The sequence below is a fragment of the Marasmius oreades genome, chromosome 2, assembly GCF_018924745.1.
Source record: "Marasmius oreades isolate 03SP1 chromosome 2, whole genome shotgun sequence".
NCBI lineage: Eukaryota > Fungi > Basidiomycota > Agaricomycetes > Agaricales > Marasmiaceae > Marasmius > Marasmius oreades.
Genome location: NC_057324.1, coordinates 1,836,216 through 1,862,537, shown reverse-complemented (window position 1 = coordinate 1,862,537; position 26,322 = coordinate 1,836,216). Strand labels below are relative to the sequence as shown.

Below are 26,322 nucleotides of genomic sequence, written 5' to 3'. Positions count from 1 at the left end.
ATGATAACGGATAACTAAAACGCTGAGAGTCAACATGTCATTTTGGTCCATTTCCATTCCTTCGCCGATGACCGTGCGGCATTCCTATTCACTCTCAGTGATTGTTTTTTTTTTTGTGGGGGGAAAAGATGGCCAGGTCCTCTAAACAGGTTCAATGGGACTTGCCTCATGCTTCTGTCCCTGCCTGAGCCTTCGTTCTTCAAAGAAAGAGGACGGCGGCGTCATTGATTGCCTTCACAAAAGGAGAGACGTTGACTCCCTTTCAAGAGAGGATGAATATTCAACGTGAAATTCACCACTACGTATTGAGTCTTGACGTTTGTCTTTCCAGGACCATTCTGATTGAGGATATTGAAGTAAGTCGCGTCGTTGCTAGATCGAGAGAGGATTGGAACAGAATCTTATAGCCGTTTTTTCAGGGTAGAAGGCGTGCAGAGGGCATCTTCGTATTTCCTCAAGCTGGCCGGAAGAGAGTTGGTATTCCTTTCTCTTTATGTCCGGCATATCAGCCGTTGATTAGGACAAAAATCCGAGTTCATTCACTACCTAGGGGCTGCACAATCAGATGTCGTATTACTGGAATCGAGGAATGAACGTTTGACCGCTCACAGAAACCGTAACACCTAGTGCGATGACTTGACGCAGAAAAGAGTTGAGGGTGTTGTCTTACGTCATCACCTCTTGCAGCCTGAGGCCCTGAACTGAGACGTTCACTGCCTGGTCGCGACAAACCTTTTGCTGGCTTTGGAATCTCGGAAACGAATCTCGAGATTTACTTCTACTGCTCCAGGTTGCGGTCCACAACATTATCCGAGTCTGAAGTCCGGAAAATGCATCTTCCTGCCACGAGAGAGCTCGAACTGGAGATTCTACTTCGCGAGAAGGAGAAACAGATCTCGGAGCTTGGTGTATGTCTTATGTTTTCTTTCTATCTGGCGTCCACTGCTAATGATCTTGTGCAGGACCAAGTAACTCGCCTTCAACAGTTTCTACCCAGTGCTACACCCTCGACTTCGGATCCCGTCACTCTACCGCCTGCACTTATTGCGCTTCTTTTGCCTCACATAAATAACAATGCGCCCAGTGGTAGTGGGGGAACGACGATGGCAGCTCTAATGCAGAGAGTACGATTACTGCAGGAGGAGAACGACCAACTATATGATATTCTGAAGGAAGGAGAGACTGGGCAATTAAAAGAGGAAGTTCAGACATTGAGGAGACTAGTGGTTAAGCTGGAATCTACTCTCAAAGGTGCATTTCAGCATCGTCCAGCCCTTCCATGTCCACTAATTATCTGCACCACAAAAAAAAAACTATCATTTAGAATCTCACCAAACGATATCAAACCTCTCGTATGTTTTTATTCTCAACTGTGAACTCCTAGCCTCTCACTCGTCGAACCTTTCCTCGAAGAACCGAACTCGACAAGTCTTACGACGCGTTCGCTGCGCACAACACTGTCAATACGCACAAATCTACCCCTTCCACTTCTTCACCATCTTACTCCCACCGTAATTTCCACCATCATAACAATCCACATCACAATGGCACCGGCATCGGGACCGGTTCTCATGCTAACCGCCTCCCCCCTACTGGTCCTCGAGCACATAAAAAACCAAGACTTTCGGAGAATCACAAGAAAAGTTCATCACGCTCTCCCAGGCAAGCAGCGGTGAAGAATTTATCGATACAGGCTACTGGTTCTACTTCTGGCTCTGGCCAGAGGCATCGTAGTCGGTCGAGCTCGTCTCGTACGAGCCACGTTAACCATATCAACCATTCCATGGAAGTGGATGGTCATGAGTACTCGCGTCCACGTTCACCAATACATTCGAGGAAGGGCGGCGGGGGCGGTGGTGGACGAAGGGGTGATAAAGAAAGAGAGAGGGATCGTGCGGGGGAGAGAGAACCACATAGAGGAGATCAGGAGAAAGACAGAGATCGTGATAGGAACCGGTCGAGGCGGGATAGTAGGAATCAGAGGAGGTCTGGAGGACCTGGTTCGTCGACGATGAATAACTCTGGTGGAGTTGATCGGACGTTGGCAGAACGAATGGGACTAAGTTCATGAGATGTGAGACAACTTTTTTCTCTCGTTGGATGGATTTTTTTTATTTGGTGGAATTTCCATTTGTACGCCCCTTGTGTAGCAATAGCTGGCCCCCGCCTACCTTGACCCACCGTTTCCCCTTGGTCTTTGGATTGTCTGTCTTTTTCCTCCGTCCGCTTTCGTATTTAATGTTTTTTTCTTTTTCTCTTTTTACTTTCAAGGGTGTGTGTATTCTAGTTATCGCAGTGCTGTGCGCAACATTCTACATTTCTCATTCATTCCGTTCGTAAAAAGTTAGAGGGACAAAACGAGTACTCCCCGTCTCAGAAAGGTTTACCATACTTGCCATTGGCTTCAGGTCTTCTTTCCTCAGTCGGCAGCTTGTTCCCTGCAACGGGTCGACTGACCGAAGGAAAACAACGACAAACATCGCATAAGAAATAATAATTCGTTGACCTTACGCGTCTTGTTTTCCTTCCTCGAGGTAAGTTTTGTCGTTACTCTTCTTCTGCGAAGATTACACATTCGATCATGAGGGATGGTGATCCAAACCGTCTACTCAAAATGATTAATTCTCTTTTACAACGGTATCTGAGCATACTTCCACTATCCCTTTCCTGGTTTTGTGTTAATCATCCATCATGTTCCAGTCGCTGATGGCCTTCCATTTGTTCAGACCCTGATCAAGTCCTTGTCTTGAAGGTTGTAGGGTGCGTTGGTTCGCCATTATTGTTCACTCACGTTGTCAAGGCCCTTGTCTTGGAGGTTGCCAGTCTCAGGTATGTTGGTCTTTCTTTCCACTACCCATTCCTTTATCCCTTGGCCATGATTACAATTCTCTATTCACACTGTACGAAGCCTGGTGTCATAACCTCGCTCATGTGTTATGTTTTTACAACGGTATCTGAGCCACCGCTTCCTTCTTCAATATCCATTTCTGTTTATCTGTTACTGATCTCCCCATCTATCAGATATTCGGTGTCATGGCTTTCCTGATAGTGTTGCGGTTGTGTAGATATATATATATATGGAAATGAAACGTCGCTGACCATTACCTCCCTTCCTACGAGTTGCGGGGTTGTAACGCATCCTGAGGCACTTGTCCCTGCATTTGCGTGAGAGCACCTGGAAAGACGTATAGGAAAGGTGCGGATTTCACGGGAAGGGGTGTTGATTGATAACCTATTGGCAGAGTACATCGGGGACAAAGATGACGGTACTGTCGTTCGTGTCCACCTTCCCTGTAGAACGGAATGGAAGAGGGGTGGGCAAAAGTTAAATAAAGCGACGTACCTCTCGATTAGAACTGCGTCGCCCGCCACTGCGTTCAATTTAAAGACCCTCGCTGGCGCTGAATCGGTGCCTTGTACCCGTATGACACTTGCATCGTCAGTTTTGCGACGTGGTAGAGCAGAGAGGCTTTTATCAATGACAAGCTGGAAAGGAAGAATCTATGAGACCCGTTGATTCTTGAAGATGGACACGTACAATGAACTCGCCGCAAATACAGTCTAAACATAGAAAGGAGGGGAAAAAGAAAGATATCAATCAGAGAACAGCAGATGTTGAGTATCAAGAGTGACAGACAATATACTCGTAAGGCGGCAGCTGAAGAGGCTGTGGGCTGAGCTACATCGAAAAGAAATGAGTTTCTTGGGAAAGAAAATACGAAACAATCATGAACAGACCGTCGGTCGAAGCGGAGACTGCAGACCGAGAAACGACCTTGGGCATGCGAGCAATGACAGTCGTGTGGGGTCGTGCGCAGCATTTTCCGATGGATGGTTGCACTGCCACATCCGTTATCGGCCCTGGGCGCACGATATATCTCCAGCGGTCACACCCATAATTACATACTGTACTGCCCTCTCCTCCCATTCCCTCTCATGGCTGAAAAAGACCCAGGAGCCCGTCTTCGTCGAGCAGTCAAAGGTAAAGCCCTTGCATCCCCTCAACTAGTTCAGCTCTCTCACCTAGGACTTGATAGAGAACAACCTGTTTCTAGTGAAGCGTCTTGTACAACGAACGGACCAGCGGAATCCTGACCCCACCAACCGCCGTTATACCTCACTTTGTTGGGCAGCAGTGCTAGGGCACGAAGAGACCTTTGAGTTCCTTCTCCAGAACGGGCACGATCACGATGAATGTAGTCGAGTGCGTTTACTTGCTCCTACTCCATGTCCCGCACTGATATTCCCCCTCCAAACCTCAAAGGACTCGGAGAACAACACCATTCTCATGCTTTTAGCTGATCAGAAATCCTCCCTTTCCAGTCCTTATGCAATTTCAGGATCGACAAACGGTGATGCTATGAGGGCTGCTTTGCGTATGGCTCGGTTGTATTACGATCATTATCCGAAAACCATTCACTGGGCAAACATTCATGGAAGGACTGCACTGCATGTGGCTGCCTTGAAAGGAAATGAAGAACTTGTTAGGGTATGTGGCCTGTGTCTGTTTCTCACATTCCAGTGTCTTATGGTTTGTACTTTCTCCGTTATCCTGAACAGATGCTATGTGATCTCGGAGCTGAACTCAATATGAGCGATAACCAGGGGAATACTCCGTTGCACTAGTACGTCCATATTCTCACTATTCGTTCATAGAGGTGATCTAAACTTGATGTATAAGTGCCAGCGCTTGGGGACATCTAACTGTAGGCCACTCATCCTTACTATTATTCGCGAACTGTCATGACTTATATTACGCAGGTTGTTCAGCTGCTAATCGACAGAGGGTGCCAGTATGCTGCTAAGAATGAAGAAGGTTTCACGCCATCGGATTATGCGTACTCGTATGTGATGGAACACGGCACTCGCTTCTCTTCGCTCATCCAAGATCCTTTTAGTGTTAGCACACGAGACTCATTACAAGATGCCGCACGAATACAGTATGAAAATAATAAAAAATCTCGACGCGCAATATACCAGGGTACATCACGCGGAACTGACCTCAACGGTCTACCCCCTGCACCTAGTACTAGCCCTTCCAAGATACGAGATATTCGTTTACCCGCCTCTCGAAATCGCAGTGGCTCGGGCACTAGTCGTACGACGAATACCTCCGAAAGCGACGAAAGCCTCGTGCTGGTTCCAACCCCACGTTCCCAGAGCTCGATATCGACGTCGTCTTCACCATCTCACAATTCCCACTTCCATTCTTCTTACGGTCGAAGCTATTCATCGTCATCAACTTCAAACTTCCCTGGTGCTCTCAATCCGCCCGCACACCCGACATCAGCGCTTTCTCAACTAGCTTCCCGTGTGAGGGAACGCGACGCCGATGCCATGGAAAAGTATATGCGTAGGAATCGGAGTGAAAGTTCTTCAACAGATAACAAATCAGCCAATGGTTCCTTCGTTTCCGTTCCTTCTGCAAATGGGGACGTTGTATCATCTCTCGCTATCGTTCCGACCAGCGGTTCGTCGACGCCTAGACGGCTTCGGTCGTCAATATCAGCCTCACAGTTACGTTCCCAAGCCGAGTTACCCGAAAGCCGAAGTCGGTCTGGTACCAACCCCACCTCATCTCGCCCTCATCTAATTCCGCACCACCAGACACTTGCCCGTTCCCCTTCTTCATCCATTTCGTTACGGTCCAAGCATTCTTTCGATTACGAGGGGCCTGGGAGTTATACAGGCCCACCCAGTCAATATGCTCAGTTTCCAGAACCTCCATTACCTTCGGAAGACATCAACACTCCTACTGTTGGACGCAGAATGGCTTTTGGTCCTATATCGAAGCCCAGTTTGGATATGCTGACACCTGGAAGCGCCAGCCATCGCCGAGGGCTATCTGCAGCCTCGTTTCGTGCATGATGTTGATAGTCTCACGAAGACAATCCGCTCAACTTCCTCTGTTGTAATCCGCCGTTCGTGGTTTTCAGTGTATCCATTTTCCCAAGTGTATAACTATTGTTTCACTGGCACAACAGCATAATATTTCGGACATTCTTACTACAACTTGTATTATCATTTATTTATCTGATAAACTGTACAAGATTTTTCATTGTCGACTACTACATATATACATAGTTCAGAATAAATGATTCTCTGGGCAATGGCATTCTGTCACGTTGACTAGTGTTAATGGAGATAGCGTTCATTTGGAACATCACTTGCGCTGTGCTGTATATAATTGGGATGTTCATGCTGGTACCCGCCCTCTCTTGACTCTCTTCGACTGCCATCTGTTATGTTGCCGCCGGTTGAAGACGCCAACTCTGAGGATCCCACCAGTCAAATACCATGGCCATCCAGATCAAGACTTCGGAACGACCTTGAACCTTCCCCTGCTGGACTCAACGAGACTTCGGAAATTCCGGAACATGGGAATAACACGAAAGATCCCGCCAAACCCAAGATGACGAAACGGAGGTTAACGACATGGAACCTCATAACTCTCAGCGTTTCAATGCTTGGTGCACAGATTGTGTGGACGGTGGAGTTGGGGTTTGTGTCGAATGATCAGTTCACGTTTACAGGAGCTAACCTCTGATGATCTCACTAGTTATGGAACACCGTTTCTTCTCTCTCTCGGATTAACGGAACAACTCACATCACTGGTATGGCTGGCTGGACCAGTCAGTGGATTGATTGCACAACCGGTCATCGGTGAGTGAGACGACTCTTAAGTTGACGGACGGACGCAAAGTTAATCCTCCGTGGCAGGTGCCATATCCGACTCCTCTTCTTCAAAGTACCGTCGTCGGTACTGGATCGCAACCTCTACCGTTGTCCTCGTGATATCGACTTTCGTCCTTGCTTACTGCCAAGAAATTGCTGCTTTCTTTGTGGATCTACTTGGTGTCGGAGCTGGAGATTGGGACGAACATCGTAATAAGCAGGTTCGTCATCCATGTTCTTCTCGTTTGTTGTTAACTCACGAGTCCAAGGACAGGCAATCAACACAGCGATTGGATTAGCGATCGTGGCGTTCTACCTTCTCGACTTCGCCCTGAATGCACTGCAAGCTTCACTTCGGAATCTTCTTCTCGACATCACCCCCGCTTCACAGCTGAACTCGGGGAATGCATGGCATGGCAGGATGACTCATGCCGGAAATATCATTGGGTTCGGATTTGGTGAGTGCATGTTCCATACCACGTAGACAGGCTCGCTTATCATACATAACCCAAGGCTTTCTACCTTTGGACAAGCTTCCTCTCATAAGGCTTCTCGGAGGAACCCAATTTCGCAAGTTTTGCGTGCTTTGTATCGTCATCCTCGTCATCACAGTTTGGATGACTTGTGTTTTTCATGAGGAGGAAGAGAGGACTGCTGTCAGTAGTGTTCAACCAAGGTCAGTGGTCCCTATCATACTGGATCTTGACACAGCGTTGATCCCGTTCCAGCAAATTCCGGGAAGTTTTGTTCAACATCCGCACCGCTATCGTCAATCTTCCTCGTCCTATCCGCCGAGTATGTTATGTACAATTCTTTGCTTTCATGGGATGGTATGATTTCATGGCTCCGTCCATTTCGCACGCCAGACTGACCCCGCATTCCTAGGTTCCCTTTCCTTTTCTATTCGTGAGCTCTCCGCCTATGTGCTCCAACATCATTTTCATGTCCTTGTTCAGGACTACTTACATGGGTCAAATTATGGCTTATGAACTAGATAAAGAACCGGATCCCGATCTCGCGACCCGAACGGGGGAGCTTGCAATGTTACTCTACAGTATCGGTTAGTTTCAGTGCTCCATCACAAGTCCGTTGCGTTTACAGTTTCCCAAGTTGCTGTCGTTGCCGGGACAATTCTTCCTCATCTAGCAAATCGCGATCGGCGTTTGATGGCACACAAGACCGATGTCAACGAAGATGCCGAACTAGCTCGACTGAGGGATACCGTTCGCCAATGGAGGGTTGAGGCTGCACGGAAAGGAAAACCCTTACGCCTTCCTGTCATGCCGTTCCTTCTGCGCAACATCTGGACTGGTGCCCTCGTCCTCTTCTCCCTGCTAACCCTCTCAACGTTCTTCATCAAGACAGTCGCTCAAGTGAGTACACTCAGTCTTACATCTCACTCCCGATCCCAACGCAAATGTCAGGCAACGGTATTCATCGCACTCGTCGGGATATGTTGGGCCGTTGCAATGTGGGTGCCTTTTGCAATCATCATGGAGGTTCGTCATTCGGTTTAACGACCTAAGTTGTCTCCATATTGATATCTTCGGTCGCCAGCTCCTTAAAGAAGTATCTTCCAACTCTCCGGCGCAGACTCCAAGGCAGACACACAGTCGCACCATCTCGACGCCGGGATTACCCCGTCGTTCACTAACTGATGACGATGGTCATGGTGAACGTCGACCACTTCTTCGGCGTCGCTCTCTCAACGAGTACGAGACCAGTCCGGACGAATTAGCCTTAGAAAAACCACTTGCAGGCGGGACAATTTTGGGAGTACATAATCTTGCGATTGTTATACCTCAGTTTATGGTGAGTTGTAACCTTGCGACTGTTCCGATCGTCGGTATTGAAGTGGTTTTTACAGGTAGCTCTTGTCACAAGCGTCATTTTCCGTATCGTAGACGGCGGTCGTGGAACTCCTACAGAGGATGAGTCAACTTACTACGGCAAGAATGGGGTAGCTTGGGTATTACGATTTGGTGGTTTTTGCACACTAGTTGGGTCAGTTAAATATCTGCCTCTTTATATGCCAATCTTGCAACTCACCCTTCTCATTCAGGGCGCTTCTTGCTCGGAGAGTGTCCCCTACACCAACGGAGAAAGCGATGCGAAGGAGACTTGGCGAAATGAAAGTTCTTCAGGAGGAAGGCCCTTAATCTACTAATCACAATCATTACTATGTGGCTTGCGTTCCGTTGCTATGGACTCTTTCGCATGTATTGGATCAATCTAATCTGGTAATGCCCGTTTTTGTATATCTACGCATGCCAGTACTTTACAATCACTGCTACAGGCTAATCTATATCCATATAAATCACTCGTCGTTGGTCCAAATTCGGTGCATCTCTTTTTTGAAAGGCTCCAGCGAAAATTCAAGCGCCGAACAAGGGTATTGAATCTCGAATTTCTCGAGGACAGTAGGATGCAGGATGCCTAAAGTACCGAGGACTATATCGTGTTGATCGCTTGTATGCAGGGCTGCTTGAATGCCATGTTTAACCCTGTAGAGGCTGGATGTCCGCTTGTGAGGAGGTGGACGATAATAGATTGACGCAGCGCGGCCAGGGAAGTACATCGGATCTGAGGGTAGTGTCAAAATATGAAGAAACAATTATCAATGAGGTAGGCATTTGTCACTTGCCGGAGGTTTCCTTCAGATAGTAGCCTGTTTCGGCTTTGAAATCGGTGCTATGAATCCTAGGAATCTCTAGCATTTTCATTGCCCGGTCAAGGACACCGTGTACAATCTCAAAACCTGCGGTCTTGTTACACCACACAGCACCAGCATGTCTTTCATTTCGTGATTGTCTCTCCCGTTGCAAATCTTTGAAAACAACGTCTCCAGCTTCGAAAATCCTGATAGGAAGTGCGTGCATCCTGTTCTCCCGAACGGTTTTGAGTAAGCCTGGGATCAACGTAGTCCTCACAACTTGAAATTCTAGGGTTTTCGGGTTGGCGATTTTGACAACGATCTTTCCGTCATCCTCATGATTCAGGAAGGCAAAGTTTTCTTCGTGTGAACACTGAGTAAAGAACTTGACAATGCCGAACCTAATTCCACAGAATGAAAGACTCACCAAGGTCAGAGGTAAAACCTCTACCCAGCCGGCCAAAGCCCATTCCAACCTGACAACATCGCTTAGCTTATTTATGGCTGAGGGTTGGCCAACGGTTGTGGTCGCAGGGAACGTATGGGGCAAGTTGTTAAATCCATACGCTATGGCGGCGTCCTCCATTAAATCGCATTCATGGAAGATATCGGGTCGTGTAGCTGGAATATTGACCACAACCTCATCAACATTATTCGGCGAAAGGTTCGCGTAAAGCGACATCTTTGACAACAATTTATTCACTTCATCCGCTTTGAGAGAAAGGCCGGTGCAAGCGTTCACGTAGGAGGCACCCGTGATCATAGTTCTTTCAGAGATATCAGGAGAGATACGTGTCTGTCCGTTTGGCATCGCAATTTTCACAGGCTCTATTCTGAAAGTAAACAGGAGTGAGCAAAAGGTTAACGCATAACATGTCCACGTACGTGAAAGGCTCCTCACAATACTCAGCGAACATGGCTGCCATTATATTCACGACGATGTCCACCTTGACCTGGTCGGTGGCAGTGCATTCTATCAGTATGTTTCGTGTGTTCAGAGTGATTTTGCTGTGTTCAGAGTTGATGATCGGAGGCATCGACAGAACACGATCGTCCGCGTCGTATATGATAGGATAAACGGAGGAATCGCGGATTATAGGGAGATAACGCGCAAGATGCTTTTCCGACTGTGGGGGTATGTTTTAACGGAAGTTTATCGAATCATCATGTAAACTGGTACCTCGTAAATCGTCATTAATTCCTCTGCTGTGTATTCTTGATCCTTTCCAAGAGGCTTGAACTTGATATCCTGCGGCGGCCGCGCTTCATAGCGGAAAGGCCCTTTCAAAGCATCCAAATCGTGTGTTCCAATGGCCACCAGTTGCCTGCGACGACAGATATTTTGGTGTAGTTTATCTTGAAGGTCGATGAATGACGCGTAAGATCTTGCGGTGAATTTGACATTTCGAAGAATAGCACATGCAATAAGAGGTCTGATTTTCTTGGTCTGCAACGCCAACTGTAAGAACGATCATTCTTCCTAGGAATGAGTACTACCTCTGGGTTGACGGACATGTTGAGAATGCTGCTTTCTCCACCTGGAGGATACACTAATCTGTACTTCGGTGGATCTCCCTTGGACAAGAAAACTCTGAGGGCGCGAGATATTCCTTCAATGCAAAGTAAATCGTATCTGTTGAACGGGGTTTCAACAGCCAGTCAAACAGGTAAGATTACTGGAATGCACCTATTTGCAGGAATCTCTATTTTGAGTTGCTATATAATGGGTCAGTTGTACGATGCTGTTCAGCAAAAATGATCGACGCGCACTGGACGTTCTGCAGGTAAACCTTTCTTGATCGCCTCGTTTACTTCTTCTGTAGTCTACTCGGGACACCCCCATAAGTAAACGGCTATACTTTAGTTTGAAACAAGCGCACATCTTCATCGAGTTCCAACCCATATTCAAAGCATAGTTTGTCGAATTCTTCGATTGCTGAGAGATAGTTGAGTACTTGAATGAATTATTTTGATTATCGAAAAATCATTACAGAATTCTTGACCAAGTCGCTTCCAGAGATCCGCTTTGTCAACAGCGACGGTGGGCATCGCGAACAGTAGTGGTCCAAATGAGTAGAGTGGTATTCGAGTCACTAGTGGATTTCATCTGATCTCAATCTCAGTTTAATGATTTTCCCACGCTTACTCATCCTCCTCAATCATGAAGTACGTCGCTTTATTGAGTGGTGGCAAAGATAGCTGTTTCAACCTCGTACACTGTGAGAAGAACGGACACGAACTCGTAGCTGCCGCATCGTTGCGCCCAGAGGAGGGAAAAGGTCCGACAAACCAGGTGGTCCTTCTGGAATACTTTCTCCTGATGTAGATTTCCTGTTAGAGGAAGTCGATTCGTATCTGTACCAAACAGTCGGCCAGGACGCGATCGAACTTGTTGCAAATGCGCTGGAAGTTCCTCTTTACAGGAAGACCATTATCGGGTCTGCCGTAGAGCAAGGCTCGGAATATGGGACCCGATCGTCTTCAGATGGCGTTCAAGGCGACGAAACCGAGGACTTATACGATTTGTTGGTGACGGTAAAGGTAGAGGTGTCAGAGCCAGGTGGGAAGCCCTGTTTGCTAAGATATACACTAGAATCATCATCCGGAAATTTGTGGTGTTTCTGTGGGGGCAATTCTATCCAATTACCAGCGAGTGCGAGTTGAACATGTGTGAGTGTCAAGATTCTTTTGTTTGAAAGTCTTCTAATATAACGCTTTATTCAGTTGCCGTAGGCTCTCTTTGACTTGCCTTTGTTTCCTCTGGCAACGCGAGCAAGAAGAACTGCTCTCCGAGATGATTGACTGCGGTCTCGAAGCAGTACTCATCAAAGTCGCTGGCATTGGACTTAACCCTAAACATTTGGGAAAAACATTACGAGAAATGCAACCGACACTTTTGAGACTGGTAATACTACAGTCAGATTCTAGCATTACTTCCATTGACGGATGTCACAGAATACACTTTATGGTTCTCATGTTTGTGGAGAAGGAGGGGAGTACGAGAGCCTGACTCTAGACTGCCCTTCGTTCAAGTCGAGCATCATATTGTGTGTTTCTGTGGTTGATCTATCCACTCTGCTGCTCATTTTTTTTCGGTCTTCAGAAAAGAAGTGGAAACTGTCATCCACTCCGATAATGATTTTGCGACTGTAGCTTTTTTGCGGATCAAGGATGCATATCTGCTTCCGAAACTTGGCCCAGTGTCGTCGCGTCTTTACATCCCGCCGCTGTTAGCAGACGAAGCGTTACGCGTTAAAGACATGGTAACGGAAGCCCAGACAGTGAATAGCGGATGCTCTCGACAACGATTCTCAGAGAGGGGAGCCTCGATGGACACTCTAGCTCGCGTTGGAGTCCAGAAATTTGGCCAATGGGTTGCTGTCAGTAATGTACAAGTGGATCCACTTGAAGGGGTGTCATTGGAGGATGAAGTACTAAACTGCTTTGAACTTCTGAAAGGTTCGCGATGCCAGTCGAGCTTCCCTGCTTTTGCTGACTTTTACTATAGAACACCTTTCTTCCCATGGTTCCTCTCTTTCTCAAGCTGTCAACATCAATCTTTTTCTATCGTCAATGGATTATTTTCCACGGGTCAACTCTGTCTACTCGACTTTCTTTGGTACAAGTCCTCCGGCTCGTGCTTGTGTGGCCGTCGATCTTTCCGGTAACGTTCGGATACGATTGGATTGCACAGCAATGCAAGAGTCTTCTGGGGCCCCTGTACCCATGATTCAACGGCATTCACTACACGTCCAAAGTCAAAGTTATTGGGCTCCCGCTAACATTGGCCCTTACTCACAGGCGATCGTTGTACGTCCCCTCCAAATGTTTAGCTTTTTGCCGCAGCCACCGAAACGAAGAGTCTAGGCAGGAGAAAGGATCTTCATTTCTGGGCAAATTGGACTCCTTCCCAGTACTGTAACTTTGCCCGAACCCCGTTCCTTGTCTATTGAAATGGCACTGGCAACGCAGCATGTCGATAGGATTGTCAATGTACTCAGGAATTCCTGGGACGGTCACAACCAGTCCTCTATCTATTGGATTGACGATGTTGCAAACCTCAATGCAGTTAGGAATGCTAGCGGTATATGTAGCAAAGATAAGGTACGGCATCTAATTCCGTATTCCTTTTCAAGTTACTGATGACCCTCTAAGACCGCAGTCAAGCTTTATGTGGTGGTGCAAGCTCTACCGAAGCGTGCTCTGGTGGAGAAGCAGGTGATGTTTCATACTGGCAGAGCCTGGATATCAGAGCCCGATGCCGACGCTCGGGATGGAGAAGAGTACTCGCTGAAATCCTTCGGAATGAGTCATACGCAAAGTGACTTTTTGTCCCCTTATTGCTGTAATCGACACCTAATCGATTCTCGAAGTAGATGTTACCAAGATAGGTGGGACGGAACTCCACTGCGAAAAGGCGACGTTGGACGGCTCAAGTGAAGGTTTTACGCTATTCTGCATCAAATGGGGTCAGTGCGGCAAGTTTCGCCGACGGTTAAGCTAACATTATGTTTGTAGGAACGAACGAATCCAGAGACGTAGCTGCTGCCAGTCTGAGATCATACGCTAATTGCTTTGACTCTGCATTGTCGGTCCGGTGTTTCTACTCAATGAAAAGCAAACCACCGTATTCGATGTTCGGTGAATTTCAATTTTGTCCAATCACTAACCGCATCTCATACGAGGATTTATATAGCTACCCTTGAGAGGACATTTAGCGGAATATCCTCTCTACCAATAACAGTAATCCCTTGCCGCTTCTTAGCAACTCAGAACGAGGATGACTGGGATTGTGTACTTGCGATCATCAATGTATAGGAATATGAATCTCGCAATTACTTAGCAAATAACTGTCTTAGGGTTTGACACCTAAGAACAGTAAACCTCTTTTTGCCAGTTCTACTGCCTCTTCCAGTACCCGAGAATCATGAGCTGACCACTGTTCTTGCGGCTGGAGAGCTTGCGTCGACCTGCCATTCCTGATAGCAGTCTCAAAAGCGTGTTTCCGTGCATTCAGCACCACCATATGCCGAGGGTCAGAGTGGCCGGTGAATATTATTAAAGCAGTGCGAGAAGGAAGAGAAGCGTGAAGAGATTTGAGTCTCGCGTTCAGATCGCTTAGAACAGTTGCTATTACTTCAGGAGTTGGGGGCGGAACGGGCTCCGGCGGAGGAACGTCAGGTGCTACTTTCGGGGTGACCCCTACAGAAAATTGGCGACTGAGTAAGGTGAAGTTGGAAGAGACGCAGCGGGCTAGACCACTTACATCCAAGAACATTCGCTAGTGACATAAACCTTCCAAAGACAAAGTGATGCGAAGGCAGGACCTCCAAGAGGTTGGTCAACACCTCCTCATCAGTGCTGCATCCTATGCTGGTCGTTGCTTTGTTTCCATGCATCATCGATGGGTTCCCGTGATCGACTACGGCACATTTGATACTCCCAACACCACCGCCTGCTCTCCGTGTAGATCTACTCATTCTTTCGAAAATGCTCTCGTAGTCTGTTTTGAACTCCCCAAACATAGGTCCCTCAATCAGTTTCTTCTTGAGCAGATCCACACACGCCCTGGCATCCTCTTCTGGGTCATGCCCTCCTTCTCCACGAGTCTGTATCTCGCGATTACACCATTTTTTCGTGAGCCAAGCAAGTCCGGGTTTCAGCGGTCTCCCCCGAGGATGGTGATAAATAATTGCGGTATCAATGCAGAAAGGATGGCATATTTTCAACGCCTTTAAATCGGATTCTAAAGAATGGCCGAGCAAAATTGGGGTTGGAGGTGGGGGTTTAGGTTTTTCTGTCGAGAAGGGATTGCTGATTGGGGGGCTCAGAATGCGGAGAACCTGGGCTTGAGCTTCTGAGAAGGTGGTGGTTGCAGTGGCGAGCGCGGCTGCTGTAATACCCGACCATCTGAGCTCAAGTTTCAGTCAATTCGAATAAAGCTATGAGCTCGCAAGCGACACTCACCGCGTAAGGTAGTCAACTACGGCCTTTCCAGGCTTCACCAGCTGATCGTATACCACAATCCCAGTGTCAAAGTCAATAACGCAGACCCGCGTAAGCTCTTTGCCGTCCTCCGTTAGACACTAAAGTTCACGTTGAATGGATCGCCTACGATTCTAACCAACAAGTACGACGCACCATTTCGCAATCGATACTATATATTTTTCGTTGCCTCTTTCCTTCACTTGATGTCAATAATGACTCCTTTGGTTGCTCCGGGGTCTCTACCCACCCAGGTGATTTCTGAAAGACATCGGCCGTATACGAGGGGATAGGATACTCGTTCTCGATCATTCGCTCTAGGGTAAGCAGATATTGTTCTGGATCTTTATTCCCAAGTATATCTGCTTCATGATGAAAGAAACCAAATTAAAATGACACGGGGAGAGCCAGGGGCTAGAGAATGACTCACACATTTCTTTTTCTGCCGTTCGTTTCTTTTTCTCAGAGCTGCTGATAGGGCCGTTGAAGAATGTAGATAGGACGCTGTGCATTCGCGTCGAATCACCAGGAGCGCGGGTCGGACAAGCGTGGCTGAATGTAGAGGCAATAAACGGGACTCCAGATAGTTCTTTGCCGAGTTCTGGTCGTGGAGGGAGTGGTATCGACAAGGGTATATTTGGATTGGACATCGCGGATGTAGGAAGAGGTGGTAGACCAAGAATATCTGGAGTAATTCCGGGTATGAGGATAGCGACAACTTTGGTGATTAAAAAGGCGTTCTGGTCGGATAGTTAGCACAAAACGCGAAGGAAACTTGAGATAGAAACCTCGACTCGTAGCCAGTTTGGGGGAGGTGCATCAGAAATAATGTGTAGTGCCAGATCCCGTATTTCCTGCTCAGCTAAATGAGCTTCAGGTTAGATTAACTTCGTAACCAAAGGCACACCTCGATCCCCACAGCATAAGACCTTTTCGTGATTTCAGAACTCGAGTACATGAACCGGGGTTGGGCACTCTATCAAAATTTCAGTCGGTACAGATCCGTTCAGGTATCTTCGAGCTTACATCAAGCTTGACTTCTGTTTTCTTCGCCTTCTTCTGTTTCCGTCTCTCGACCTTTGTCCATTCTCCGTCATTTTCAACGAGATAATCCCGTTCACCGGGGGTTTCAGAAATCTTCGCCTTCTTTTGGGGCATTTCTGTTTTGACAGGGGAAGAGACATGCCGTTTCATGGCGAAAATGTAAGGCGAAAAAAAACCGTAGTAAGGTAGGGGCAAGCCATAACCACCAAACGTCACGTGGTCTAACCTTTTCAGGACAAATATTTGAATTTTGCTTTCTGCGTATCCTACAATTACTTTCTCATAAATCGAGTCCCAACATTTTGTTGAGAAAGGTCGTCGCTGCTCAGAAAAGTAAAAAAAATCACAAAAAATGATAATGTTGTGGTGGAGTTAAGCTTCCTTCAAATTTGATTCAAATCGTACTGATTGTACCTATTTGAAATGTAATTTTGTATCTAGTCAACGAGCTCTTGCATTTGAATGAAGAAAAGTTGGTAGATACACCTTCATATCATTTAGAACAAAAGTATGGGATTGGATTTGTTGTATGTATACCTATTCTTTGAGAAACAGTCATTTCGAGGCTTCAAATCCGGATTTGGACATGTCAGGTGACGTTCGGTGGTTATGGCTTGCCCCTACCTTACTATGGGAGTGGGCAATTCCCGCGACGGTCAATTATATTTGGTTCTATTTGGCTCAACTTAGAAAAGTGTCCGCTTTTTGGACGGGTTCGTGGCTCGTCCTAGAAATCAGCTAAATTCATGATAAATCATTAAATATTCATTACTTGAAAACGTTAAGATGAATTTTTTTAAAAGGTAAAATTGACTGAGATATGCACACCATTACAACCATATCTTGATCAGTTTCGATTTCTGTCAATATTCATCTTAACAATCTTCATGAAACCAATTAAAATCATGACTGGCATACTCAGTTTGGGGGTATCGCGTTCATGAGACCCCATTAAATGATAGTTTTTTTGAGTGGCAGCAGGCAATGTCACAGTGTGACACAGCGTGTCGTGACGCGTCCTTTGTGCAAAGTACTACTATTTACCCCCTCACAAGTCCCTTCAGCTATATATAAACATTTGTATAGTCTTCATATGTGAGAAAATTGTATTCAAGGCCAGTTCAGCAGTACAAGGCATTGCACTAGCGCTGGAACGAGCTTGGAATGAGCGATGGACATGTTTTGAGTGGCTGTGTGTATTAGTAAGTCAGACGCGAGGCTAGTGGGAATTGCCCACTCCCACTTACTAGAAAACCTTCAAGTCTGACACTCCGCCGCACGTGGTCTGATCATAGTGTATCAAATAACTCTAACTTTCCCGATGTAATTGTATAGTACTTGTGGATAACTGGCACACTCCTACTTCTGACCGCCTTGTCCCTCTTCGGACGCACCGCCGGACATGACTAAATAGATGTGTTTGTTATCAGAACGAGAATACAACATGAGACAGACACGCACGTAAAGCAACCAAAGCCGCAGCGATGTACATCCAATACCTGTGAATAGTAACGAATCAACAACCATATTCTAACCAGGAGTGCTACACCCACTTTTGAATGAAGGATTTTTCTGGAACCGGCTCGGCAGGCTTTCCCTCTGGCGTCAGAGGTGGAGGGGTTCGCAATTCAGGGCTATGAAACTGTGTGTTAAGATTGAAGGTCCCTGATCAACCCAGTCGAGCTCACAGGGGAGGTAATCTAGGTGTACGAAGCAATACAGTGGTGTTCAACCTCGCCAGATGCTCGAAGCTGGCAGAGAGTGAGCCTTTTACAGGACAAGCGCCATCAGGCAGGATGGGGGAAACGAAATAATCTATGGCGTGTGACGTTGGTTGAGATGTATCCGTTGTATGAAGAATCAACGTTTCGGAGGAAATCTGAGGAAGATGGCACTGTGGGACGGCATTACTTGCGCTGAACGGACAACATCACAATACGCACCCATTTGACGGAGGAGATATCCCAATCTCCATCTCGTTCAAGCGCAACTTGATACAAAATTCGGTCCTGATCCACACGGTCAATCTCTTGCAATGTGGCAGAGAACTGACCATAATGTTCTAACGCGGAAGGTGAAGGGTGATATGACGCTGAATGGGAGTCCTCGTAAACAATAGCACCTCGTTTGATGAATGTACTCTGCTGGCCATTTAGTAGTTGGAGGCGGTGGTAAAGGTTGACCTGTTGCGACGTTACGGCCAGAGGAAGTAGAAAAAAACTGAGGACAAGTAACATGGCCGTTCGGGATTGAGTGAGTAAATAATGGCTGTGACAAAATAATGTACAAATTCAACTAATTTACAAGGAGTATCTATACTATGACAGTTGCGGAGGAATATAAGCACTGGCCGCTCTGATCTCTTCGCTACAGCTATACTAGGTATCAAGCGGCAAAAAGCTATAATGTACAATCAAAACAAGGACGGGTGTATGTGAATGCCATGTTATAGAATACATCATTGACCATGATGTCCCTGTGGTCTTGACCATTCACGAAGCATCAAACCACCGCCATATCCGTACTCAGGGGGAAGAGATTCCATGCTCCGTGGTTTATACATACTGGGATGCCGAGCAACATCTGAACGCGTATTTCCAGCGACGAAGGGGGGCGGAAGGTCATCGTCAGATAGTGGTGATAATAGAGTTGCACCAGAGTGAGATAGGGGAGATATTGGTGATGACAGAGTTACGCCAGTGTGAGATAGAGGAGCATCAGATATTGGTGATGATAGAGTTGCGCCAGTGTGAGATGGGGGACCGTCGGGTGCATGTAGTGACGCCGGCCGTGGGCCTACAGGAGGAATGGCGGGAAGAGGATCTGAAGCAGGGGGAACTTGAGACATTTGTGGGTCAATGTGAAATGCTAAAGCGCGAAAGTTCGGTCAAAGGGTAGCAGACGCAAGGCCTGTAAACAACATACGAGTGATACTATGGCATACTGCCACCCTATGCTGCCTTCTCCAATGAAGAAAGCAAAGAGCTAAGGTCGCTAGAAAGACTAACGCAGCGATAACTCCCCCAACCACGCCTCCGACATTGACTTGGCTTTTCGAATGTGGTAAATCGTTCTCAGGAGCCGCTGTTGATACCACAGTGGTCTCCGATGTAGGAGACGCTGAAGAGGAGGGATTGTGGTTGGTGTTCACGACCACAAGGTAATCAAGTGAAAACACAAATGGAGGGTCATTGCTGTCTATCGCAATAATCAGGGTGTGATTTCCCGGAGTAAGGGGTTCAGACTGGTAGAGGATTTGGTTGGGTGTGTTCGCTAAGGTTTGAGGTAGCTTCCCAGTGATCTGACCGTCTACCTTGTACTGCACTCGAGGAATTGGAGCTGAGATGGTGCCAAATACTTGGATGAGTATACCTGTCAAATAATCTGGCTGGAAGATATTCTCGCATCGACACAGCGGTCTTTCTCACCATCGAACTGGAATTGTATGGATGCGTCTTCAGTGGTAGTGTGATTAGTCCCACCATGGTCGACCGATGAGTTAGAGTTTTTGATCCATGAGCCTGGGTGGTATTCAATGCGAGGGTCCGAATCATCCACGATTTCCATGGTCATGGTGGGTAGAAGGGGGATCACTACGCCGAGAATGAAGGGCACATATAATATGTACAAGAGTGTGGGAGTAGAGAAGTTGATGTGCATGCAGAGCGGACATAATGGTATTGCTTTCACCTGCGAACTGATAGCAGTCACGGACCAGCATCATGATATTCATAGCCTTTAGGTTTGACGAAGCACTCACCACCTATGCCATGCCTGAGCCCAAGTAATTGCAATACCTTGCGTATCGATTCGGGCTGAGCGTCAGTCTAAAATAGCTGCAAAAATCCGCTGCGAGGGTGCGTAACGAGACTACTTACGCTAACTTTCTTGATAAATTCTGCATAAATTTGTCCCACTTCCATTCAGGGCAACACGTCAATCTTGTAGTGCCACAAATGCAAATAGGTCCAAACAATCCTCTCCTCTCTCTCTCCTTAGCTTGCCTACGCCGTTCCTTATTCTTATCTATGTCAAACCGTTATGCTCCTCTTCCCAATCCTCGATCCGACCTCGATGCTGAGCATGAATTAGAGGCTGCCTTCGACAACTCCGACGACGAGGATGACCTTGACGTCTCCGAAACTCACCCTCTGACGTCCTCCACTCCTTCAGCGCCCACTCATAAAACCCCCACAACTGCCAGAACAACCGGAACGTACGATTTCGAGAACGTCGACTACGACTACCCTCCTCCTGGTTCACCCCCTCCACCTTCAACGAGAGCCTTGCCCAATAATCATGGCAACACAAACGGTCTCGTTCCAACTCTTGACATTGATCCATCTGTTCATGCTCCCAGAAGGAATTGGTTCCAGCGCACCTTTACAGCTGTGCTACCTTCCCGTTATGCGGAGCGGCTGGGCTACACCCAACATCGTCTAACCGGTGCCATTGGAGGCGGCAGCAATAATGATGGCGTGTTCGCAAATGTCACCGCCAAGCCATCTCGTCCGGTCACGATCCAAGATGGTATGTCGTTGCAATATTATCGATGTGGATACTCAATGTAACCCTCGCACAGGAGATGAAACGTACATTGTTCCTGAAGACAGTCGGGCGGAAGCACCCCCTTCGTACTCCTCAGCCCAGGCAGATGCAGTTCCTCCCTACTGGGACACCACCGTACACGCACCGTTCTCCCCTGATTCTTCTGGGGAAATGATCATAGACTCACTACCCACCGGTTCTGTCTTCTCGTTCCTTTGGAACATGCTTCTCTCGGTTACCTTCCAATTCATCGGTTTCCTTCTTGCCCACCTTCTTCACACGACCCATGCAGCCCGTCTAGGCGCTCGTGCCGGGCTTGGCGTCACACTTATTCAGTATGGCTTCGCTCTCCGACAGAGATTGGAAGATAGGAGTCCCGAAGCTGAAGCTGCCTGGGAACAATGGAGATCAGGCGGTTTCAAACCCACTTATCCCTCTGCTCCAGACGCCGGGAATTATTATATCAATGGTACCGCTGTATCCCTTCCAGGAAATTCGACAATTTCCACCACTACTATTACCGAAGAACAGGCCGGTATCTTGGTAGCTGATGCCACGACCGAGTGGTTGTCATTTTTCCTCATGACTATCGGTTTGTTGGTTTAATGTAATTGACTGGTCCATCTAACACTTGTTTGCAGGTTGGTTCATTCTGCTAACATCTCTCCTTGGTTTCTGGCGTGTCAAGCGTTGGGAACGGAATATTCTAGCTTCTCAAGCTAGCAACGAGGACCAGACAAATCGATCAACATCCCAGTTCGAACGTGTATTTGGGTTTGGCGCATTGTCAAGAGGTGATTTCTTCAGGCAAGGCTTTGGGTTTGGGACCTCGACCAGACGCAACCAGGAAGAGGATATCCAAGCCCGTCCAGAAACACATGCCGAGGCTCATGAAATTGCGCTTGCCCTCAATATTCGGTCTGACGACCCTGATCGTGAGCGGTTAATCGCCCAAGCGTTGGCAAATGAGCGGCGGTTACAGGACGATCTGAGGGCGGCTGGACTGCTGTAGCTCTGACAGATAACGTATTTATCATCTACTTCAACTTACGCTCTTAGTGGACCTTAACATAAAAGAGACGTGCCATATCTATTGTATGAGTGCTCGCTATAAGCAGGTTAAGTGGGTAGAGTTTTGCCGGTGTTTTCCCAGTTGTACTTATACTGTCATCGACCCTGAAGTCGGAAAAACGGGGAAGTCGGAAAAGTGTAATATAGTGAGTGCTAGGCTAGGTTTTTGAGCAGATACACTATCAAAAAAGAAGGAGCGGGGTCTTATATGCATGCCTGACAATTTTCATAACAGGGGATGGGTTCCTCACTGAGTTGTGGCAGTAGCACAATGAGGGGTCAGTTTTCCGACCAAAAATCGAAGCGTGAGAATATTTCCTAATCAGGAGATCGGCCACTGCAGCACAAGTACTCATCAACCTCTCGCCGTTCTTGGTATGTTATGACCGCAACATACTTCTCCATCTCACAGACACCCAGGACTACACCCATAACTATCTTACAAGTCTCTGGAGTCAGGTTTATATAATACACTCAGTTTTTTTTCTATCATTCTGACTCTAGATTGCAGTGACTACTTCAAGTTCAGCTGGACATGCCATGGGCAGGGCTCTCAGCACAGTTATATATACCTATCAGGCTACCAGAATCTATTATCCTTGGATTTTTATGATTTTTTTTGAGTCTACACAGCCCATACCTGCAAATATCCCAGATTTTTGTGTTTTACACCCAAAAATTGTTTCTAGAGGGGAGGAAACATTCCTGTCAGATGTCAGATGATCTTCATTTACTCCCTTTAGGACCCAACAATGAATTGTAATAGATTTTGGTGCCACCAGTGCACTCTGACTGTACCTAAATGAGGAAAAACTACCAAATTAAGGTCATCCTCCCACAAGGACAGCCTCTATCAATGCATTTTGCAACAAGAGCATTTAAAATGGATTTATAGGTCCCAGGTGCTCAAACAAAACTCTTATATACGAGATATTGACGATTCTTGGATGATTCATCAATGTGTATGATTGTGTCACATGTAATCACGTTGCCGACCCGCGATTTCCGACTTCGCCGTGGGGCCACGTTTTCAACACCCCCTCATTAAAAAATTCATATCTCAACAGCATTACACCCTACCCACACGAAAATTGGCAGGCATATACCTCAAAAGGTATTCTATGCAACTGCACTTTATTTACAGGTTCCGGTATGTATTTTCTTAATTATATAAATATTTCTCCTTAGATTGCCGACTTCGGGGGCAATGACAGTACATATATGACGCTCGAGCGTAGTCCTTATTTCCCCCGCCATGTCCTTCTCGATTCGCAAGGCAACCGAGTCAGACATTCCCGCGCTTTCTCGCGTATGCCTCTTGACCGCAGACGCAGGTTCTTCTGCTGAGGGCTTACACGATTATCCAGAACTACCTGGTCTCATTTTTGCAGTTCCGTACGTTAAGCTACCAACCACCTGGGCATTTGTCCTCATCGACGATTCCACCGACGCAGTCATAGGATACATTGTCGGTTCCAAAGATACACGAGAGTTCGAGCGGTATGCAGCGGAGCATTGGTGGCCGCCATTGGCCGAGAAATATCCACCATCGTTAGCTGTTAAGCCAAACGATGAGAAATACATGAAGTTGCTGCAAAAGATGTTCACAGCGCCCAACGAGAACATTGCGTTTGCAACAGCACACCTTCACATAAACATTCTTCCTGGATATCAAAGGCAAGGATTGGGCCAAAGGATGATCGATACAGCTGTCGAATTTTTGAAGGGGGAAAATATTCAGGGAAACGGAGTTTGGCTAGGAATGGACCCGCGGAACGATCAAGCGAAGAAGTTCTACGACAGGATAGGCTTCAAACCGATAGAGGGTGTTCCCAACAATAATATGGGCTTGAAATTCAACTAGATACGATCACGTGGTGTATTTATCTTTGCAATGGAACCACCATCTGATCCCAATCTCAACTACCCTCCTCCTCCTGGCCCTCTATCTCCACCCCCAGAATCCTACAGACAGAAAAAATCTGCAGACTCTAGTATACAGTGGAACAATTCCTTCAACCAACAACATCCGCCTATCAGTCGTATTCCTCTGGCTCCTCCAGTTGATTCTAATGACTACTATTCAAAGTTCTCCTTGTCTTCGTATAACCATCCTCATGAGATACCCCCCCCACGGGATGTATACACGCCTAATACAAGCGACCACCCGCGACCTCTCCGTTCTGCGCTTCGACGTAGCGTTAGCTTTGCTCAAGACCCAGGCGTGAAGGAATTCGAACCGGACGATCAAGTGGACGAGCATGAAGAAATGGATTCATCAATGGAGCGCGCCCAGAAAAGGCGAGGTATTCCTTCACAAATGATCCAACTGTACGGCCTCAATCGTGAAATCGAGATGGAACAACACGATCGGACACCTAAATCCTCCTTCTCAAGTTCAGAATACACCTTTCAGCGTCCAAACTACCGACGTCTTGACTCTATGGCCTCTGCTAGCTCTGAAGTTTTTGATGAATACGATCCTCGCATAACTGGCGTACGAGCAGAACACCTTGATGACCACGAAGACCTCGAAAAGAATGCACTTCGTCAGATGGATTATAGGTCTCGCCGAAAACACTTGATGAGGGTGAAGATTGAGTTCAATGTAGTCTGTGAGCACATGATGAATGCTCTTGCCAACCTCCGCACAAACTGAATCGCCCTAGCAATGGCCCACAGACAAGAATTCCTGCTCAAGCTCGCCCGTGGACTCATGACGTTCGGCGCCCCTTCTCATCGGATTGAATCTCAACTTGTTGCAGCTGGCCGCATACTAGAGGTAGAAGCTGAATTTATACATCTCCCTAGCGTCATTATCTGCTCCTTTGGCGATCAAGAACTCGGCTCTTCGGAAACTCATTTCGTTAGATGTGGTGGCAGACTTGCCTTAGGTGCACTCCATAAGGTTCATTTGATATATCGAGCAGTGGTACACGACGAGATCAGCGCGAAGAAGGCGGCTGAGCAGCTAGACGATTTGCTCAAAGCACCTCCACTCTACTCAGCTCCTTTTCGATGCTTGCTAGCGTTTTGCCTTTCCTCCCTCATTTGTCCCCTGGCTTTCGGTGGTTCTTTCTTGGACATGTGGATATCTGGAGCAGGTGCACTGATATTGTCCGTTCTTCAACTGTGCGCGACGAAGAGTGCGCTTTATGCTAATGTATTCGAGTATGTATCGCGGTATTGAGTAGCACATGTCCTGATGATTTTTACAGGATTACGGTCGCAATTTTTGTCTCGTTTACAGCCAGAGGTCTGAGTAGTATCCGATCCCGAATCTTCTGTTATACCGCCATCTCTTCAGCAGGAATTATTGGTATCTTGCCTGGTTATCTCATCTGTCAGTTGATCCTTGCTTTCCGCCTTTTTCGACTACTGACGCACTCTCAACCTACCAGTGAGCAGCTCACTCGAGCTTGCCTCCAAAAACATTGTGTGTGGTAGCGTCAAGATGGTTTATGCCTTGATCTATACGCTTTTTCTGGTATGTCACCTCAAGTTCTGCAAGAATTCTAGATCTGAAGCAGAGATTATCCAGGGCTTTGGTTTACAGATTGGCTCCGACTTTTACCTTCTCTTTGATAGGCCCATGCGCCACAAGCTGGACACCCTAGCGTCGTCTCTGCAAAACACGGTCTCTCTCTCTGGAACTTGGGTTTCGGATAACGGCACCAACACTAGTATACCCTTGGTTGGCACCTGGACCTTCTCTCACGCGGTGACACTCAAGGCAAAGGACATCCACGACGGATGTTACCGACCTTCTAGTTTCTCCTGGTACCTCCAACCTTTCCCGTCATGGACCGCCTTCATCATCGTTCCAGTCTTTTCGTTAATGTCATCTCTGGCCAACCTGCAACCATTCAAGAGTAAACAGCTTCTAGTAATGGTGGTCATTTCATGCTGTTCCTACGCTTCCAACAAAGTTGCGAACTACTACATCTTCAATCGATCTGATGTTGTGTCTGCCATTGGAGCGTTCACTGTGGGCGTATTGGGGAATGTTTATTCGCGTAAGATGGGAGGAACCGCTTTTACTTCGATGGTTACCGGTGTCTTATTTTTGGTCCCGGTACGTTTTTATTTTGGCTGATTGATTTTCGATGTGTGCTTTCTTACGCTATATGTAGTCTGGCTTGTCGCAAGCTGGTGGGATCACGGCAAACGGTAATGGTATTGATATTGGTGGGGCAATGATAGCTGTCACCATCGGAATCACAGTAGGTCTATTCATGAGCCAGGCATTAGTCTACATGTTTGGAACGCGCAAGAATGCAGCAGTCTTTTCATTCTAATTCTAATAACAAACCGTATCTCTCGTTTTGTACTGCTATATTCTCTGG

General features: G+C 47.0%; 13 protein-coding genes across 14 annotated transcripts; 8 read left to right on the top strand and 5 right to left on the bottom strand.

The window, feature by feature from the left end:
* The first annotated feature begins 677 nt into the window (after positions 1 to 677).
* On the top strand, positions 678 to 2,337 carry E1B28_004220 (uncharacterized protein). The gene is made up of 4 exons (XM_043148682.1): positions 678 to 908; positions 963 to 1,251; positions 1,325 to 1,352; positions 1,414 to 2,337. Exons 1-4 carry the CDS (start codon positions 831 to 833, stop codon positions 2,069 to 2,071), a joined length of 1,053 nt encoding a protein of 350 aa, XP_043013282.1. The 5' UTR covers positions 678 to 830; the 3' UTR covers positions 2,072 to 2,337.
* Positions 2,338 to 2,530: 193 nt separating this feature from the next.
* Positions 2,531 to 3,815, bottom strand: E1B28_004219 (uncharacterized protein). Its single transcript, XM_043148681.1, has 6 exons — positions 3,739 to 3,815; positions 3,638 to 3,679; positions 3,539 to 3,561; positions 3,344 to 3,486; positions 3,100 to 3,291; positions 2,531 to 3,042 (listed from the first exon to the last, which is right to left on the bottom strand). Exons 1-5 carry the CDS (start codon positions 3,782 to 3,784, stop codon positions 3,114 to 3,116), a joined length of 432 nt encoding a protein of 143 aa, XP_043013281.1. The 5' UTR covers positions 3,785 to 3,815; the 3' UTR covers positions 2,531 to 3,042; positions 3,100 to 3,113.
* Positions 3,816 to 3,894: 79 nt separating this feature from the next.
* Positions 3,895 to 6,120, top strand: E1B28_004218 (uncharacterized protein). Its single transcript, XM_043148680.1, has 7 exons — positions 3,895 to 3,982; positions 4,038 to 4,204; positions 4,265 to 4,489; positions 4,561 to 4,625; positions 4,682 to 4,706; positions 4,762 to 4,844; positions 4,899 to 6,120. Exons 1-7 carry the CDS (start codon positions 3,937 to 3,939, stop codon positions 5,866 to 5,868), a joined length of 1,581 nt encoding a protein of 526 aa, XP_043013280.1. The 5' UTR covers positions 3,895 to 3,936; the 3' UTR covers positions 5,869 to 6,120.
* Positions 6,121 to 6,189: 69 nt separating this feature from the next.
* On the top strand, positions 6,190 to 9,076 carry E1B28_004217 (uncharacterized protein). The gene is made up of 14 exons (XM_043148679.1): positions 6,190 to 6,501; positions 6,560 to 6,663; positions 6,721 to 6,896; positions 6,950 to 7,133; positions 7,189 to 7,351; positions 7,404 to 7,505; positions 7,561 to 7,581; positions 7,632 to 7,735; positions 7,786 to 8,048; positions 8,100 to 8,174; positions 8,233 to 8,487; positions 8,543 to 8,679; positions 8,738 to 8,915; positions 8,972 to 9,076. Exons 1-13 carry the CDS (start codon positions 6,245 to 6,247, stop codon positions 8,832 to 8,834), a joined length of 1,938 nt encoding a protein of 645 aa, XP_043013279.1. The 5' UTR covers positions 6,190 to 6,244; the 3' UTR covers positions 8,835 to 8,915; positions 8,972 to 9,076.
* E1B28_004216 (uncharacterized protein) lies at positions 8,993 to 11,407 on the bottom strand (the record flags this gene model as incomplete). The annotated part of the gene is made up of 10 exons (XM_043148678.1): positions 11,320 to 11,407; positions 11,209 to 11,264; positions 11,099 to 11,152; positions 11,016 to 11,044; positions 10,826 to 10,961; positions 10,509 to 10,775; positions 10,214 to 10,455; positions 9,756 to 10,161; positions 9,320 to 9,701; positions 8,993 to 9,258 (listed from the first exon to the last, which is right to left on the bottom strand). The coding sequence occupies exons 1-10, from the start codon at positions 11,375 to 11,377 to the stop codon at positions 8,993 to 8,995; spliced, it is 1,896 nt and encodes a 631-aa protein (XP_043013278.1). The 5' UTR covers positions 11,378 to 11,407.
* A 66-nt stretch (positions 11,408 to 11,473) lies between these two features.
* Positions 11,474 to 14,183, top strand: E1B28_004215 (uncharacterized protein). Of its 2 annotated transcripts, XM_043148676.1 has the most exons (12): positions 11,474 to 11,607; positions 11,667 to 11,869; positions 11,922 to 11,998; positions 12,053 to 12,233; positions 12,284 to 12,375; positions 12,432 to 12,787; positions 12,837 to 13,138; positions 13,196 to 13,432; positions 13,484 to 13,649; positions 13,705 to 13,797; positions 13,847 to 13,969; positions 14,025 to 14,183. In XM_043148676.1, the coding sequence occupies exons 1-12, from the start codon at positions 11,490 to 11,492 to the stop codon at positions 14,144 to 14,146; spliced, it is 2,070 nt and encodes a 689-aa protein (XP_043013276.1). In that variant the 5' UTR covers positions 11,474 to 11,489; the 3' UTR covers positions 14,147 to 14,183. The 2 variants fall into 2 exon arrangements, with proteins under 2 accessions (XP_043013276.1, XP_043013277.1); XM_043148677.1 differs by having other exon boundaries at positions 11,474 to 11,869.
* On the bottom strand, positions 14,184 to 16,564 carry E1B28_004214 (uncharacterized protein; the record flags this gene model as incomplete). The annotated part of the gene is made up of 8 exons (XM_043148675.1): positions 16,340 to 16,564; positions 16,221 to 16,289; positions 16,102 to 16,167; positions 15,744 to 16,053; positions 15,470 to 15,678; positions 15,296 to 15,414; positions 14,595 to 15,238; positions 14,184 to 14,530 (listed from the first exon to the last, which is right to left on the bottom strand). Exons 1-8 carry the CDS (start codon positions 16,505 to 16,507, stop codon positions 14,184 to 14,186), a joined length of 1,932 nt encoding a protein of 643 aa, XP_043013275.1. The 5' UTR covers positions 16,508 to 16,564.
* A 1,152-nt stretch (positions 16,565 to 17,716) lies between these two features.
* E1B28_004213 (uncharacterized protein) lies at positions 17,717 to 18,594 on the bottom strand (the record flags this gene model as incomplete). The annotated part of the gene is made up of 5 exons (XM_043148674.1): positions 17,717 to 17,763; positions 17,819 to 17,856; positions 17,911 to 17,991; positions 18,046 to 18,251; positions 18,301 to 18,594. 5 exons carry the CDS (start codon positions 18,592 to 18,594, stop codon positions 17,717 to 17,719), a joined length of 666 nt encoding a protein of 221 aa, XP_043013274.1.
* A 16-nt stretch (positions 18,595 to 18,610) lies between these two features.
* E1B28_004212 (uncharacterized protein) lies at positions 18,611 to 20,054 on the bottom strand. Its single transcript, XM_043148673.1, has 2 exons — positions 19,786 to 20,054; positions 18,611 to 19,729 (listed from the first exon to the last, which is right to left on the bottom strand). The coding sequence occupies exons 1-2, from the start codon at positions 20,015 to 20,017 to the stop codon at positions 19,245 to 19,247; spliced, it is 717 nt and encodes a 238-aa protein (XP_043013273.1). The 5' UTR covers positions 20,018 to 20,054; the 3' UTR covers positions 18,611 to 19,244.
* A 183-nt stretch (positions 20,055 to 20,237) lies between these two features.
* E1B28_004211 (uncharacterized protein) lies at positions 20,238 to 22,177 on the top strand. Its single transcript, XM_043148672.1, has 3 exons — positions 20,238 to 20,887; positions 20,940 to 21,497; positions 21,547 to 22,177. The coding sequence occupies exons 1-3, from the start codon at positions 20,314 to 20,316 to the stop codon at positions 21,915 to 21,917; spliced, it is 1,503 nt and encodes a 500-aa protein (XP_043013272.1). The 5' UTR covers positions 20,238 to 20,313; the 3' UTR covers positions 21,918 to 22,177.
* A 1,054-nt stretch (positions 22,178 to 23,231) lies between these two features.
* E1B28_004210 (uncharacterized protein) lies at positions 23,232 to 23,840 on the top strand (the record flags this gene model as incomplete). Its single annotated transcript, XM_043148671.1, has 1 exon — positions 23,232 to 23,840. One exon carries the CDS (start codon positions 23,232 to 23,234, stop codon positions 23,838 to 23,840), a length of 609 nt encoding a protein of 202 aa, XP_043013271.1.
* A 30-nt stretch (positions 23,841 to 23,870) lies between these two features.
* E1B28_004209 (uncharacterized protein) lies at positions 23,871 to 24,635 on the top strand (the record flags this gene model as incomplete). The annotated part of the gene is made up of 1 exon (XM_043148670.1): positions 23,871 to 24,635. One exon carries the CDS (start codon positions 23,871 to 23,873, stop codon positions 24,633 to 24,635), a length of 765 nt encoding a protein of 254 aa, XP_043013270.1.
* A 12-nt stretch (positions 24,636 to 24,647) lies between these two features.
* Positions 24,648 to 26,274, top strand: E1B28_004208 (uncharacterized protein; the record flags this gene model as incomplete). Its single annotated transcript, XM_043148669.1, has 4 exons — positions 24,648 to 25,147; positions 25,195 to 25,319; positions 25,378 to 26,051; positions 26,110 to 26,274. The coding sequence occupies 4 exons, from the start codon at positions 24,648 to 24,650 to the stop codon at positions 26,272 to 26,274; spliced, it is 1,464 nt and encodes a 487-aa protein (XP_043013269.1).
* Between the last annotated feature and the right edge of the window lie 48 nt (positions 26,275 to 26,322).